Source organism: Tinamus guttatus, unplaced genomic scaffold (assembly GCF_059628265.1).
Source record: "Tinamus guttatus ecotype Peru unplaced genomic scaffold, ASM5962826v1 Tinamus_guttatus_pri_ptg000325l, whole genome shotgun sequence".
Lineage (NCBI taxonomy): Eukaryota > Metazoa > Chordata > Aves > Tinamiformes > Tinamidae > Tinamus > Tinamus guttatus.
In genome coordinates, this window is record NW_028288859.1 from 522,318 (window position 1) to 537,037 (window position 14,720).

Genomic DNA, 14,720 nt, shown 5'->3' on the forward strand with positions numbered 1-14,720 from the left:
CGAAAGGGGCTCAAAGCCACTTTTTCGCCTGTGGTCCCTGTGGTGGAGACTCCTGGAGCTCCGTCGGTCTCTGGAACTGCCTCCGCTGTGATGAATTGCACAAATCCTGGGTTTTAGCACCAACTAGAGCCAGGGCAGCTTCAGAAGCAGCCCCGGCCTCACGGAAAGGAGACGGGCAGCGCGGGCCAGGAGTCCGCAGAGCCCTGGAGCACCTGCTAGGGACTATTTATTCCACATCATGGTAAATTTGTGGAAAAACATCAAGTTATCGATAACGGTGTGAAATAATTTATGTCAAGCGTGTTTGTGGATGCAACATGGAGTAACTCAAGTTACTTCATGCTAGTAGTAGCAAATTGATGGGCGGAGAAACGTGGTTTCTCAGGGATAAAAATAGGCCCCGGCAGTTACAGCAACTGTTGGGTTTTCTGCCTTCCTCACCTGCGGGGCTTTGTAGTGGCTTTAGATACTCTTATCTGCAGTCCATGTTCTGCAAAGTAACTCCTCAAGGATGCCACTAAACTCTCTGTCACGCCAAGGGTTTCTAGACACAATGTTTCCTGCATAGTTTTCGCAACAATTTAAGACCTGTTGCTTCTGCATCTAGAGGAACCCTAGGCCATAAATAAAATCCAGGCTCTTTGCTTCTTGTTGCTAAATACTTGTGCTGGCTTTAATGGGATACATTCACAGGAACATGTAAATAGCTTTTATTTATTAATTTACTTAAATTTAAGTCCACCAGGTGGCAGGAGTAAAAAATCTAGGAAATACCAGTCCATTTTAGGTGCAGCTTGATTTCATTAAACACTGAAATGTGAACTTTGCTTCCTGGCATTAAGATGAAGCATGAATGGAGTATACGAAATGAAATGAAAGTATATGAAAGTAGCTGCAGTTCTAGCTGTGACACTGTTCTCCAACACAACTGGGAAGCTTTTAAGTCATTTAGCATTTTACCAATAATATTGCACCTACTTTAAGGAAATTCCAGATGTCAGATTTTCTGTGGTTCTCCATTTTCCTGTCATTACCACTGCTCCTTATATGTCACAAAGTTGTGAAAAATGTCAACAACGTCTCTTGGCAGGATTCATCCTTTCCAACTATATACCAAAGACCAGAAGAAATATTTCATTTATTTAAAAATACATATTATTTGTTTGTGAAAAAAATACAGTGACGTTTACTGGCAACAATGTAACCGTGTTCATACAGAAACCTGGCTTGGAAGCAGGGCGTTGCTGAAAGGCAGCACTTTTACCCCAAATTTCCTGTGGGCAGGTAGAGCTGTGCGAGCCCTGGGGAGCTCAAAGCCCGGCTGAGAGAGGCCTCCAGCACAAATTTCAGGCTGAATCCCAGCAGGCAGCTCCGGTGCTCCTGGGTTACCCAGCGAAAGCTGGTCTGGAGCCCAGCCTCAGGGCTGCCCTCGCACAGAAACGCAGGGTTGGCCACGGCAAGAGCAGGAAACAACGGACATTTCCTGGAAGTAACGAGGATATTAAGGGAAGGGACAAAGTGTGCTCAGTTTTTTGCATAAGTCTTGAAGAGATGTCAGATGCATTAGGCAAGTGTCAAGATTATAGAAGCAATATAAGGAATATAAGCAGGAATCTTCAGTAAGTATAACGTGAGGGAGATGTTAAAGTAGAAGATATTAGATGCCATGGGCTTATTAGCAGAATATCAAGCTAAACCAAAAAAAAAAAAAAAGGCAGTACATTTACAACAGAATACGGTGCCGCGTTAACAGAATGAAACCTGTCTTCTCTGCAGTGGTGAGGTGTCCTCACTGCGTGCATACACTCACTTAGCAGCCAAGAAAGAGCAGTGTCACCAGCAGCTATGCAAGAGAAACGGTGTGTGAGCTCATGCTGATCCTGCCACGGGCTGTCTACGCTGCTGCTTGAACCAGAAAACAAAATCATATTCCAAGAGAAATTAAAACAATAAAAGCTGAAAGCTGAAGTCAATGTAAAGTGCTATGACTGAGAATATCGCAAAGCAAAGGCAGGATTGATTAGGTTAAGAATCTCCTCTTGTTCAAAGCTCGCACTGGGGAAATCACAAAGTGCCAGACCAAAAAAAATCACAGCAAGATGCTCAATGGGCATTAGATTCCCACTGGTTTGGGGTCAGGAAAACCGTCAGTATTAAAAAAAAAGGCCTCTCAAAATGTATTTATTTTTTTAAATTAAGAAAAGTGATTGAACATCTGAAAATTCTTGCAAAAATAAAAGAGAATTCACTGGAAACTCCGGACAAGGTTAAAACAGAGGTAGCTTTAATGACACTTCAGACTGAAGTAAAAAACATACGGAGAATGATTTATGCTTACCAGTTCAAAATAATACAGTCTTAAAACTTGTGTAAACATATAGCATCTTGACAGTATCTTAGAAACTGATGGTAGTCAGTAAATACCTTCTCCTGATGCTTCATCTCACCAATATTCTTAGTATTACAGAGTCTTTCATTTGATTGTTTACTAAGTGAAATCAGATAAGTTAAATGTTTGAGCTCCTCTTCTCTGGATAAAGAAACCCTGACAAAATTGGCTGAGTAGTTTTTAATTTATCTCGCAACAAAATAATGATGATAATATAATTGTTTCGGTGCTTTTCATGCTGCTTTACATCTTCTGACTTCAGCCACACAGGTGGCTATTAGGCCACTCGCAAGATGAATTTATGTATCTTAAAAAGGAGTTTACTCAAATGGCCTTTCGGGTTCAGGGAAATCAGTTAATTAAAATAATAATAATTATTATTATAAAAAAATAGAGAACAAAAAGAAATAAAGCAAGAATCCAAAAATAAATATGTTGAAATCAAGAAAGATAAGGATAGAAGACTAAATTAAATTAAAATCAAAAAGAAACATTTGTGACACAAAATAAAAAATTGTTCAAGTAGAGCAAGAAACGAGGAAAAGGTACATGTAGTTCATATAGAAAAATAATTTAAAAATCTTTGGTAACAATGAATTCTTCCGTTTTATACAATCCTTGAAATCTAAAAATAGTCTTCTATTATTTATGTAACTTTTATAATTTATTTCCTAATCTACTTCATTAAAAAAAAAGCTTATATAGGGCAGAAAATAAGAAGTCAGAAAGATATGAAGAAAATGAGTGTATCTCTCTTATTTGAAGAAACAAGTATTAGAACTGTGTTCTAAAATACACTTCTTAATAATTATACCTTGCTAATCTGCTCACATAATACCAAATTTTCCGGATAAGAAGTTTGTTTTTCCTTGGGAAGTTGTATTCTTTCCGTCACCTGCTTTTGAAGGCATGTCCATAGTAACATATCTAATCTGAAAACCACCAGCTGTCACTGAGGCATCTGTTAAAAACTTCAAGGTCATAACATTTCCTAGGACAAGAAAAAGAAAAGCAAGGATTACATTTTTGGGTGGCATAAAAACATGGTATTTCAGTTATTCTTAAATTTCTCTCTTGCATTCCTGAGGCAACTGTGTTTCCAGGAGGGAGTCTCCATGCTGTGGCATGGATGGGCATCCTGGAGAATGTGAAACACTGAGGTCTGCAGAGGAATCCACCTGCTCGGGCTAGCTCTGGGCTGAGAACAGTCTTTCAGGCCTGTAGAAAACCAGGCCCGTTTTGGACCCGCTCAACTCAGTCACCCAATTTGAGAGAACACCTGGACATGTGAAACAGGCCTGGAGCCTCAGGCAGCTCCTGGTGACTGTCCCCTGTTCTCCTGCCAGGCCAGCATGGGCTGGGAGAGCAGGGATGGGACAAGGCTCCTTTCCTCTTCTCTTACAGCTGAGGGCTATGAGCACAGCAAGCAAAGCAAAGGCTCAAGTTCAGATTAGCTTCAGCTCAGAATTCACTGGAAGATGAACAAAAAACTGCATTGGAGCTCAGTAAAATCCCATTTTCCATGTATTAACAGCCCCACAATTATTTTTCAGGTTCTGCCTTCTTTATTTGCATGGACTAATCCAACTGATTTCCAACAATCCATTATGGAAAAGAGTGGCATAATCTGGCCTCACAAAAACCATGCTGTTCTGTTTGCATTCTGTTTCTTTCACCATGATTTCATTCCCATTCTCATTCCTGTTGATTTTTATCAATGGTCTCTCTCCATTGTAATGTATTTTCCTTGTCTCTTTTAACTATTTAAGGAATGGAAAAAGGCTTTATTGTCAGTTCCACTTCTTTAGAATTACTTAGGATGGTTTATTACTGGGCACTAGAGAGACTGAAAACAGAATTTGTAAGCAAATGCTCATAGTTCCCAGATGATTTATATGATGCCTCATTCTAGGAAGTATTTCTTCTGATGCCAGTGATTCCTCCTCCACTTATTTAAAAGTAACTGTGTTGATGAAAGAGTACACCAGCAGTTTTGAATAGCAGCTTATGATATGCTGGCTACAACTTAGAAAGCAGGGAGAAGAGATGATCTGGGCTGACTTTTTGCCATAAAAAGTGCAAATAATGTTACCTGTGCTAATGATATCATCTGGCAACTCATCTCCACAGAACCTGAAAAAAAATATAAATGGTTATGAGTGAGTGACACAGCAAACATGCCACATCCCTGACCTCTAGTGATGATGGTGACTCTCAGTCTGTACTCTCCTTTGAGAGAGCTCTGAGTCATGAGGTTAAATTGGTTGTAGGCGTTCAGTCTATCTGATTTTCTACATGTTAAAGTAATTCACTCAAAGATCTTTCTCATTACAGTAAAATTCAGGGGAGAGAAGGCTGCATGAAACACATTTTTCAATATAGGAAGGAAGTCAATGTTGTAAAGAAAGAAAAAACTATTTTACACAGCATTAAGGCAAGGAACAATGGCCCAAAACTGAGAAAGCAAGAACTTCATCACGAAAAATATTAAAAATGATCTCTAAGGAGAAACAAATGTAATATATCCTTGTTTTGCTCCACATGATTTGTAGAGAGGACATGAAAAGTGGCAGGAATAGAGAAGCATTTTTATCTCTTTTTCTAGTTTATTTGTTGTACTAGAAAATGGAGATACTTTCTACTAAAAACTGATTGCTAAAAACATGAAAAAGATTATATTAAAGAGAAGAAGGTAAGAATTAAGCAGAGGGAAACTACTTTAAATGTTAGAAGAACATAACATTTGCTCTGTTCTATTTTCTTACAAAATATTTGACTTCTGTAGCTGATAATAACTACAACTTTACTAATAATTTAACACCTCTTCTTCCTTCCTTTCTTTAAAGTAAATACAGAAGGTTATTTGAGACTGATAGTTCTTCCTGAAAATTATTAGCAGGCTTATTTAAAACTAAAAAGTCCCGCATGTCTTTTTTTCATGTAATTTGACAAAACAGAAAAGGGCAAAGAATAATTTTGATTTTTTTTTTTGGATTTTAAAGCTTTGTTATTAAGCTGGAATTACTTTACCTGCCCACAAAGCCATTGATATCGTCATAGCTATCATAGACTTCCAAAAAATCAGCCATACAAGCAGTGTCATCTTCAACATCAAACTCCAGAAACTGCAGATGAATCCGCTGTCCATACTTTACTCTAATATGCCAGTAGCAAATTTGATCATTTTCGTACTCATTTGGGTAGCCTGGTGACTTAAAAACATGTTTTGAATCTGTGAAGACTCCACCACACTCTTTTCCTAAGAGAAAAATAAAAACATCAGAGTTCAAGTATTCATTCTGGATATGGCTGTGATTCAATTCTTTGTGCGCTTTGACTCAGTAGATCTCTTTGTAGAAAATCACACAGGAATACCCACAGAAATATCACTGTTCATATATTTAAGCACTCAGCATTCAGAAGAAATGTCAATTATTCCTCACTTGTGGGAGCAGATGCTTTGGAAATGAGGCACATAAAAAACTCACTAACTCAGAGGAAAAAAGAGAGAAAACTTCCATTGACTTAAGTGGACTTTGGGCCAGAACTAAGAGTTTTATATTAAGACATCTGGTGTTTCTAACTCTGCTACACTGTAAATTTACAGCTGTTCTTGTAAATTACCCTCACCTTCACTTTAACCCTTTTTTTTGTTGTTCCTCCAAATACCTCTTTAAAATGTGTCCCTCCAAAAAGCCAATAAAGGTTAATGACTACATCTATTTTGCTTTACTGCTTTTATTGCTGCAGCTCTTCCCCCTTGGCAAGGTCTCCCTTGGGAAGAACAGCATGCATCCCTGCCAGACTCTGTGTCCATTTGAGTCTTACCTCGTTGGCAGGACCAATTCATTTGGGGGCCCCACACTGTCTGACTTCAACCTTGCCATTGTTCCCTAAATCCAGGATGGGAATTTATGGGAAAGAAGGTACTTCCCAAGGGAGATTTGAAGCACTTTCGTTAGGAGGCTTAAGTTGGATAATGGGAATAACCCTTTTCGTTCGCACACTGTGTACAAGTCGTGCATTTTTCAGCACCAGGACGCACGGAGGATGGCTGTGATTTCAAACCTGTAGGCAGTTCCACACTTTGTCGGACCCTTGAGCATCCCTAAGGGCACAAGAACCACTCAATCCATTCAACTCTGCCTCCCCAGGCTACAGCCTCCCACCTGCACTCAGGCTCTGCCAGCTTTGGAGGCAGGCTGTCATGGAGCTGGAATACATATCCCTATAGTGGCAGAGGCTCAAGCCACCTTCTGAGTGCTGGCAGTTCTGCTTTCCTTTTGTCCTCTAGCCAAGCCATTTGCAAAGTAATCACCTTCCATGCCAGAAGCAGGGCTCACAAAGGAGGAATTGAGGCGGGCCATGCAGCGGTGGTGATGAGCGCAGTAGCCTCTCTCAGTTTTCTTTGTGTGCTGAACATCTGTGAGAGTCCCCCACCCCACAGAGCTATTTGGTTAACAACTGCCCAGCTAACATAAACAAGCTCAGACCCTGTGAGCACAAACAAATTGTGCACAGCTGTACAGACGTCATGGACAACTCCAGCTCCTGGCTCTCCCGTGCAGGGTGAAACACCCAGCGGAGCAGGAGGGCCAGGCAGAGCACAAGGCAAAGCTTCTTTCTTCTTGATGGTGCCCACTTCTGCATCCACATGGAGGATCCCAAGACAAACTGAGCAATGGCCACGTTAATATTTGTGTGGGGCTTCTCCGGCTTGACTTAACCAACTAGCTCAGTCAGCAGCAACAGCCCGAATGTGGCTGCACAGGACCCAGGTGACCTGTTTCACCCTCCCAGGAGAAGGGACATGTCCCATGTTCATGAGGTCTAGTCACTCATTTCTGAATCACTTCTCTGGATCTGCTTCAGAGACCTGCTGTTCTCCATCTCGTTGTTCACGAGCACTGCTGGGAGCTATAGCTGTGCCTGTTTCAGTCCCAGAGTGCTCAATTTCAAGAGTTTTCTACCACAGACACAAGAAAGAAGGAAGGAGTAGGAAGATGGGTAAACATTAAATGTCTTTATAGGCAAAATACCTGGAAAGTAACTCCCATGTCATAATGCTTTATTTGCCTATAGCCTCTCTCTTTTGGCAAGAACTCATACGGATCATCTGGAGAGCCCCATCTAACCTCTGATGCCAAATTCTCAGATGATGCTTTCACTTCAATAGACGCCCCTAGGGGCATTTCACCAGCAAGGTGATTCTGTTCCTGCAACATCTGCCAGCTCTTTACGGTTTTCCATGCAAGTGAAAACACTCCTACTTACCTTGGCTGCATTTAATTATAGATAACATTCCTCTGCTAATGTCAGGCTAGTAAAAGGAAATCCTCCAAACCCAATTTGAGCAAATTCTATTTTTTTTAAAGATTTTTTTTAGAACTTCATCAAACGCAAAACAATCTGGAGAACTCTAGATATTATTTGCTGAACTCACACAGCTTTTTGTTTCTTCCTTCCTAGTTTTTATCTGCAGCGTTTGCAACTAGAAGACTGAGAACTGCAAAAAATATGTATTTTTTGTGTTTCCGAAATGAGAAAAACAAAAAGGCCAGCAAAAGGGTTGTTATCACTGCGAATCTGGGGGCCTTGGCACAGCCCGGACATGGTGCCATCACAACTAAGAGGCCAGGGGTTCTGTTTAAACGCACCGTTGGGGTTGTAGCAGTAGGCATCCCATCTCTCGCTCCTGTTGAGGCGGATCCCGTAATCTACAATACCGGTCCTCCCAAAGCCACAGTTGGCTCCAGCTTTTACTATGGGATAACCAACTCTGCCCTTCGCCATCCAGCCAGCCGCACACACGTGGAAACCTGAGATGGAGAGAAAATGAGGTATGGATGCCACAGATTAATCCTAAGCAACACACTGTGCTTTATATTCAAATAAATAATGGCTCACTGATCAATGACTTGGATGGAATTGGTCTAATAGAAATTGTACTACAAGAGAGAAACAGTTTTTTGAATGGATGATTTTAAACACAGGAGGTATTATGTTCTGCACTGCATGATTATTGGGTAGTCATTTGAAAAGGAAAATCAGATGCAGATGGACTACACAGCCTCTAGGGCAGTGAATTTTAAGTACTTCACCAACGTTTGTGATCAAATTATACATTGGATTAATTATATAAGTGAATAAATTGTGTTTGTTTCTCTTTTGAAGTCATATACGTTCATTCATTCATATCTTGTCTAAGAGTCTGCTGTATTAAGTTCTGAGGAGGAGCAAAATGCTATATACAGGGGACAGCTAGGGAAACTATATACTTCCTTAAAATACTTACAGTTTAAATGTAAATGCCTGAAATATGCACTTCCTTGCAAAACAAAAAAAGATGCTGTTAGTGCATTGTGTGGCTGAGGACTTGGAAACAATATCCAAGGAATGCACTGTTATTCACTGTCTGGTAGGGACCGACTCCATGGTTTCACCGAGACAAACTCGCGCATAGTTGTGGCGTGCCAGGACTGCGAGCTCCTCGGAGGAGACACAAGCACCCTTTCTACATGTGTGCTGCTGCTGAGTGCCAGCTTGTGACTCAGGCCTGCATATTTCCAGAGCAGAGGATATTTTCCATTGTTTTCCTAATGCTCTGAGTGAGTTAATCATTCTTCAAAGGGAATCGAACAGAAGGACAGTAGTGTCCTCTCTGAGACAGGCTTTCCTCTCCCAGCACACCAACCACCCAGCCTTGGAGCAAACAGGCTCAAACAAACCTTAGGAAAACACCCTGGCTGCTTAGATGAGAAAAGAACAACTCTCCTTGTCTAGGAAAGCTCCCTGGGGACAAATGCCCTGCCCTGCCGCAGGGCAGGGGGAGCGCTGGGCAGCTCCCACTCCTTCCCAGCTGCAGAAGATGGATCTCCGCTCCGTATTCCTGCTTTTCCAGGAGTGCCACATGCAGAGCTCAGGCGTGCTGAGCGCTGTTAGCCCTGACAGCTCTGTCGGTAGCACAGACATGCTCCGTTACTGCAGGGAGACACCGCGTGCAGCTCAGGCAAAAATCCAGGGAGTTTATAAGTCTCACAGGATTCATAACGTTCATGCAAATGACTGACTGGTAACACAGTGAGCAATGTGAAATGCAAATGGCTGTTTTTTTCAAACCTATTTTTCTCGCTGCCTCCAGCTGCTGGTAGGTGGCTAGATGTCCTCCTTCGTACTCGCAGACGGCTTTTGCTTCTGCATAGGTGAGCTGGTACTTCCCAGTGCGGGACTCCCTGTGGTACACTCCAGCTGCTCGTTCTGGGGAGCAAAGGGAGAAATCAGCTCAGGAGCGTTTTATTTCTGGAATGCAACTATGGGATCCCAGCTGACCTACCTTCCTGCAGGATGTCAAGTCTCACAGCTTCAGCAGTTTCCCAAGACCTTCACCTTGGGCTACCATCCAGGTGAGAATAGAAACAAGATGTTCTCCTAGTAGCTGAATTACACAGAAGTGTCAGGAAAATATGCAAGACGAAGATGTGTTTCTGGTTGGGAGAAGTTTCTGAGCAAGAGCTGGTCAGAGATTTGGGGCACGCTTTTGAAAAACAGAAAATCAGCAACCACAGGGAAGGAGTCCCATAAGAATACTCATAAAGGAGCAATTATGGGAACCACCAGTGGTTCAGTATCTCTACATCTGTGGGACCGTATCAAACTCCAGGGAAACTCTTTTTGGATCGCTATTACAGCATACTTTTGGATATAACTTAAAGTGCTTTTGTAAGATGAATCAGAGCTTTGTTTTGAATCTCCAGAGAAGTTAAATGAGAGTTACTTGGATAGAAGAGAAGCAGAAATTAAAGGGAATAAAAATGTGAAATAAAAATATCTGTTCTTGCCTCTCAAAGACCAGAACAATTGTTGGCTGACATTTTTGCTACACAGAAATTTAATACACTTTTTTCATTTATCTTTTTTTTTGCCGTTTAAGGTCCAAGATATAGCATCTTTACAGGAAGAAACTAGAAACTGTCAGTAATATCACAGGTTTTGTATTTTTTTCCATGTTTCACTTGTCTGATGCCATATGCACGGAAATCTGTCTCAATACCAATGTGCAAAGCTAATCTGATTTTTTTATATATTCAGTATAATCTGAGAAAAATGTCTGTCTGCAGCTACCATTAAGCAACATAACTGTAAAAAGAAGCAAAATAGGAAGCATTTTTTTACAGTACTTATTTGCACCATGGGAAAGAAAGAATGTCTCTTCTAGTGACTCTTTATTCTACTGAATCTACTTAGAATCAGTACTTTTGGCCATGTTAGGATACTTTAAAAAACGTTAACCACTGAATTGTGGTTAACTACGACGAGATCCTTATTAGATACAGAATGACGTCTGCCAATGTAGTTTTTGGACCCACAGCCATTGGACTTGCTCCCAATCAAGTAAATAATATTGTTGACAGTAGTCTCAGAAGACAGAGAGTTCTTGTTGTAACACAGCCAAAAATGCCATTGGCATGGGCAAAGAATAACATATATTCTGCGGAAAGATCTTTCTAAGAAGCCAAGGTAGTTCCAGTGCAAAAAACTGTCACAATAGCAAACAGCTATAGAATAATTGTATGGTATGTTCAAAATATATCTTTTAAATTCAAAATTTCTTTTGTAGAAAGTATATTGTTCACTCACATAGTGATCTACCATTGTTAGCCCAATAAATCCAGTCACTTTCCTTTCAGTAAAATGTCATTAAATTCAGTATGCATGAACTGAAGATCTAAATATTAAAAAAGCGCACAATTTTGCCTCACTGCACACTCAGGGAAGAACCTGGAAATGAGATTACTGATCTGCAGCTCTGTTGGGATTAGCTAAACTGTCCCATCTACACTGAGTCACAGGAGAAGGCCCTTCACTCCGAGCTTTCTTGAGTGGCAGAGGCGATCAGTAACTGCTGAAGTAAAAACAGTCTTGAAAATTATTCTAAGTGATAGTTGCTGATAAAAGCTCTTATAGTTCAGGCAGCAAGACCTGGATGTAGCACCCAACCTTCAGGGTGAATCACCAACAGTTCGGACTTGCAACCCACAGTAAAAACTTTGCATTTGCAGTTGTCTCTCATTGACTTTTTCTTCTGGTAATAGTGTTTTGAAGTCTTCTCCCTCAAGAGGTGTCTATCCCTATTTACTGATGCTAAAATGTCAGGACATCACTGCTCCGTTTTCCAAAGTTTTGCTAGGCAGATTTGCCTGTTGTAGTTTCTATGAAGGCTTTTACACTGGTAGCAGCACCACTGAGTCTGCAGTCTGGGTGTTCTGCTGGTGGTGTTACCCTGCTGAGAGCAATCGCTCATCTGTATCTGTAACTGAATTAAGAGGGACTTCTCCCCCCAGTTTTTCCTCTGGTTCTTACACAAAAGAACATGGCTTACAGGCCTGAAAGGACATGCTCCTCCCAGCTCCCACTTCCTAAAATTTCTCCTTGAAGTCCAGAGACAGCAGGATTCTGCAAGAGTGACCCTCCAGTCACCCACAGCAGTAGGTGAGATGAAAACGGAGCCAAGCTCTTCTGCACAAAGACAAAAAAATATGAGATATGGCCTAATAAAGTGCCATCAATATGCATGACACACAGTTATATAATAAAGGACAAATAGAAGTACTTAACTTCAAGGTGAGGGACTGTCATGTACAGTTTTTGGATAACTCATGGTCCCTCTCAGAGTACTTCACTGAACAGTGTGGACGTGGCCCAACGCGCACACAGGGTCCCTACCCCTCCCTGGCACTTGGTGTGTGAATGGACACAGATTTGGGAACCCAGGAGCGTTACCACATGCTTGTTTCAAAAATGAGCCCCAATAGTATTCCATTCAAACAAGAGAGACATTAAGGGAAATAGTATCTATTCAGCTGCAGCAGGATTTTGTATTCTGTGAGAAAACAAAAGATGTTTTGTATCACAGAAATAAGGTTAATGGCATGGACATTCCTAGCCTGACCTTCATTGAAGACTTGATATTTGTTTGAATGGTTGTTGAGGAAAAAAGGTAAAATGGAAACTCCCTTCATTTGCAGGCTGGTCTTGATAGTGCTTTATCAGCAGAAGAGAAGATAAGGAAAGCTCAAATGTCACTGCGCATTCCTAGGCTTTATCCTGGGAGATCTTGCTTGTGCATAGTTACTTTGAGATTGGGTTTACTCCTTTTATTGTTCAAATTATATATATATATATAATTTTAATCCAGAGATGCATAAAATGGATGGCAGTGATTTTGCCATTTTTTCTTCATTTATACATAACTGCACTGAATTCCGTTAATTAACTGCAACATTTTGTTACAGTAGTTTTATTGAGGTACTTTGTATAGAGAGTACATTTTTAAAGGCGTTCCAATGGAGTCCTAGAGCTGTGAAAGCAGAGTGATTATTTTAAGTTATACACTGCGCTTCCAAATTTTGCATGCATTTGTTTATTTGCAGCAAGTGTAATTTTTACCCTTGTCCTTCCTGCAAAGTGCAACTGCTTTGGTGGCTGGTATCCTCATCATCACACCACGTTCATGCTGCAGCGGCCAGGGCAGCTCTGGCATGAGTGGCTACGTGCACATGCCAGTGTTTGCCATAAAATGCCCCGTGCCCGTGGCCTGGCCGTGTGTGTGAGTGGCTCGGGTCCCTTTCCCCAGGGTCCCTGGCCCTGCTCTGCTTGGCTGGTGGAGATGCAAACCGCTCTTTGCTGTGCAGACACAGCCTGTACCAAACAGAGAGGAACGGGAGGCCTGGCATCTCCCTTCCCCCACTGCCCTGACCACATCCTTTCTGTCTGAGAATACCCGTCACAAACTACCAAATTCAGCTTCTCTGTCCCTATTATCTTAACACAGCTTCAGTCCTATTTATCTTCTGTGCCTCCAGCCAAGAGCAGGGGCTCTGTGTTTGTCACCCTCTGCCATCCCTGTGCGAGCACTTCCTCCTCGTGGCGGGGCAGGACGGTGCCAAGCTGCCCTCGCTCAGAGCCCTCTCCTATCCAACACCTTCAGTAACTGCAGGACGCAGCAGGCGTGCTCCAAGCTGAGAGGGAAAGGGAAGTAATTAAAAAAGTGCAATTAGCTGGAAAATACTACAGATCAGTTTCCTTCTCATTCACATTCCTTTCAGCTGACAGAGTCCTCTGAGGAGAGCCTGGATTCACGTGGTTGTTATACCAGCTAATAGAGCATGGTCTCGATTCCTGAGGCATCTGAGCACTGCAGTAATGGCTATGGCAACTCCTTAAAATTCACAGAGAAATGTCCAATATTCCAAAAACAATAAAGGAACTTATAAATATTTGTCCACAAAACAGACCACTCATTGCATATATTTATTTTGACGTATTGCATGGGAATGTTTTGATTTTTTGTTTTAGTTGGATTTAATAATAATAATAAAGAACTCTGAAAGAATTCTAGGAGCTATTTAAACCCACTTAGGGTATAAGAAACTATTGCCACGGCATTTGTATAGTCCCTTTGGATTTTTTCTCCACTATTTAATGATGTGAACAAATGAATGGGCAAAACATACACATTTCCGTATTTTCCTAGAAACCTAGGAAATATTACTGCTATTATTTCCAGATCATTTAGTTTCATATGTAGGACTCCAGGCATCTGAAGCATGTTCATGCAGAAACTAATTCATTCCTTTGGCAAATGTTTCCTTTCATACCCTTCTTTCCTTCATTAGAAAGAACTAATATTCAATGCTGCTTTCACTTAACTTCATGCTTCAGCAAATCCACTTAGACAAAATACTCCATTACTATGTTTGCTTGCACATCAGATTAACAGTAAAAAACAGTAAGATTGTAAGGATAAAACTTGCAGGCATAAATCAGATAAATGAAAACCAATTTCAATGCAGGATTTTGCTTCTTTTAATGCATGCTTTTATATTACTGGCGGTTCATCTTTATATTGTTAGAGAAACACAGTGATTTTTGCAGAAAAAGATTCACAATGAAATTCTTTCTTACCTAACCAAATAGAATTATGCAGCACTCCGTCCTTGAATCCCCATGCTTCAGCCTTGTCCCACAGCAGGACAGAAAAGAAAATTAGTGCAATCATCTCTTCTGATTAGCCGTAAATATTCTCTGTTAAAACACTCAGGGTAACCTCTGCTAGCAGCTGGCTAGATTCTGCTGGAACATCTGGTAGCCAGATCTTAAATAGCGCTTTCAGCTGTGAGGTCAGCGAGGCTGCTCCAATTGTGTTTGCTCTAGTAGTATTACACAATTAACTGTGAGGTCTGGATTCGTCCATGTGACTCACTTTTGGCTTTCTTGATTCCCAGTGTGTCCAAGGAATCATTCTATCCCTAACTACTGGAGCACACACGAA

The 14,720-nt window shown here is 41.2% G+C and overlaps 1 protein-coding gene across 1 annotated transcript; it reads right to left on the reverse strand.

The window, feature by feature from the left end:
- Window positions 1-3,195: 3,195 nt before the first annotated feature.
- Window positions 3,196-14,450, reverse strand: TNFAIP6 (TNF alpha induced protein 6). The gene is made up of 6 exons (XM_010222337.2): window positions 14,354-14,450; window positions 9,509-9,646; window positions 8,047-8,208; window positions 5,420-5,648; window positions 4,482-4,522; window positions 3,196-3,380 (listed from the first exon to the last, which is right to left on the reverse strand). Exons 1-6 carry the CDS (start codon window positions 14,445-14,447, stop codon window positions 3,217-3,219), a joined length of 828 nt encoding a protein of 275 aa, XP_010220639.1. The 5' UTR covers window positions 14,448-14,450; the 3' UTR covers window positions 3,196-3,216.
- Between the last annotated feature and the right edge of the window lie 270 nt (window positions 14,451-14,720).

Bases quoted from the DNA above. Each gene is read 5' to 3' on its own strand.
- TNFAIP6 (XM_010222337.2), bottom strand. From the start codon at position 14,447: ATGATTGCACTAATTTTCTTTTCTGTCCTGCTGTGGGACAAGGCTGAA. The intron at 8,209-9,508 runs GTTTGAAAAAAA...TCTCCATCTCAG, and splicing joins GGAGGCAGCGAGAAAAATAG to GTTTCCACGTGTGTGCGGCT. The intron at 5,649-8,046 runs GTGCGTTTAAAC...TTTTTCTCTTAG, and splicing joins CTACTGCTACAACCCCAACG to GAAAAGAGTGTGGTGGAGTC.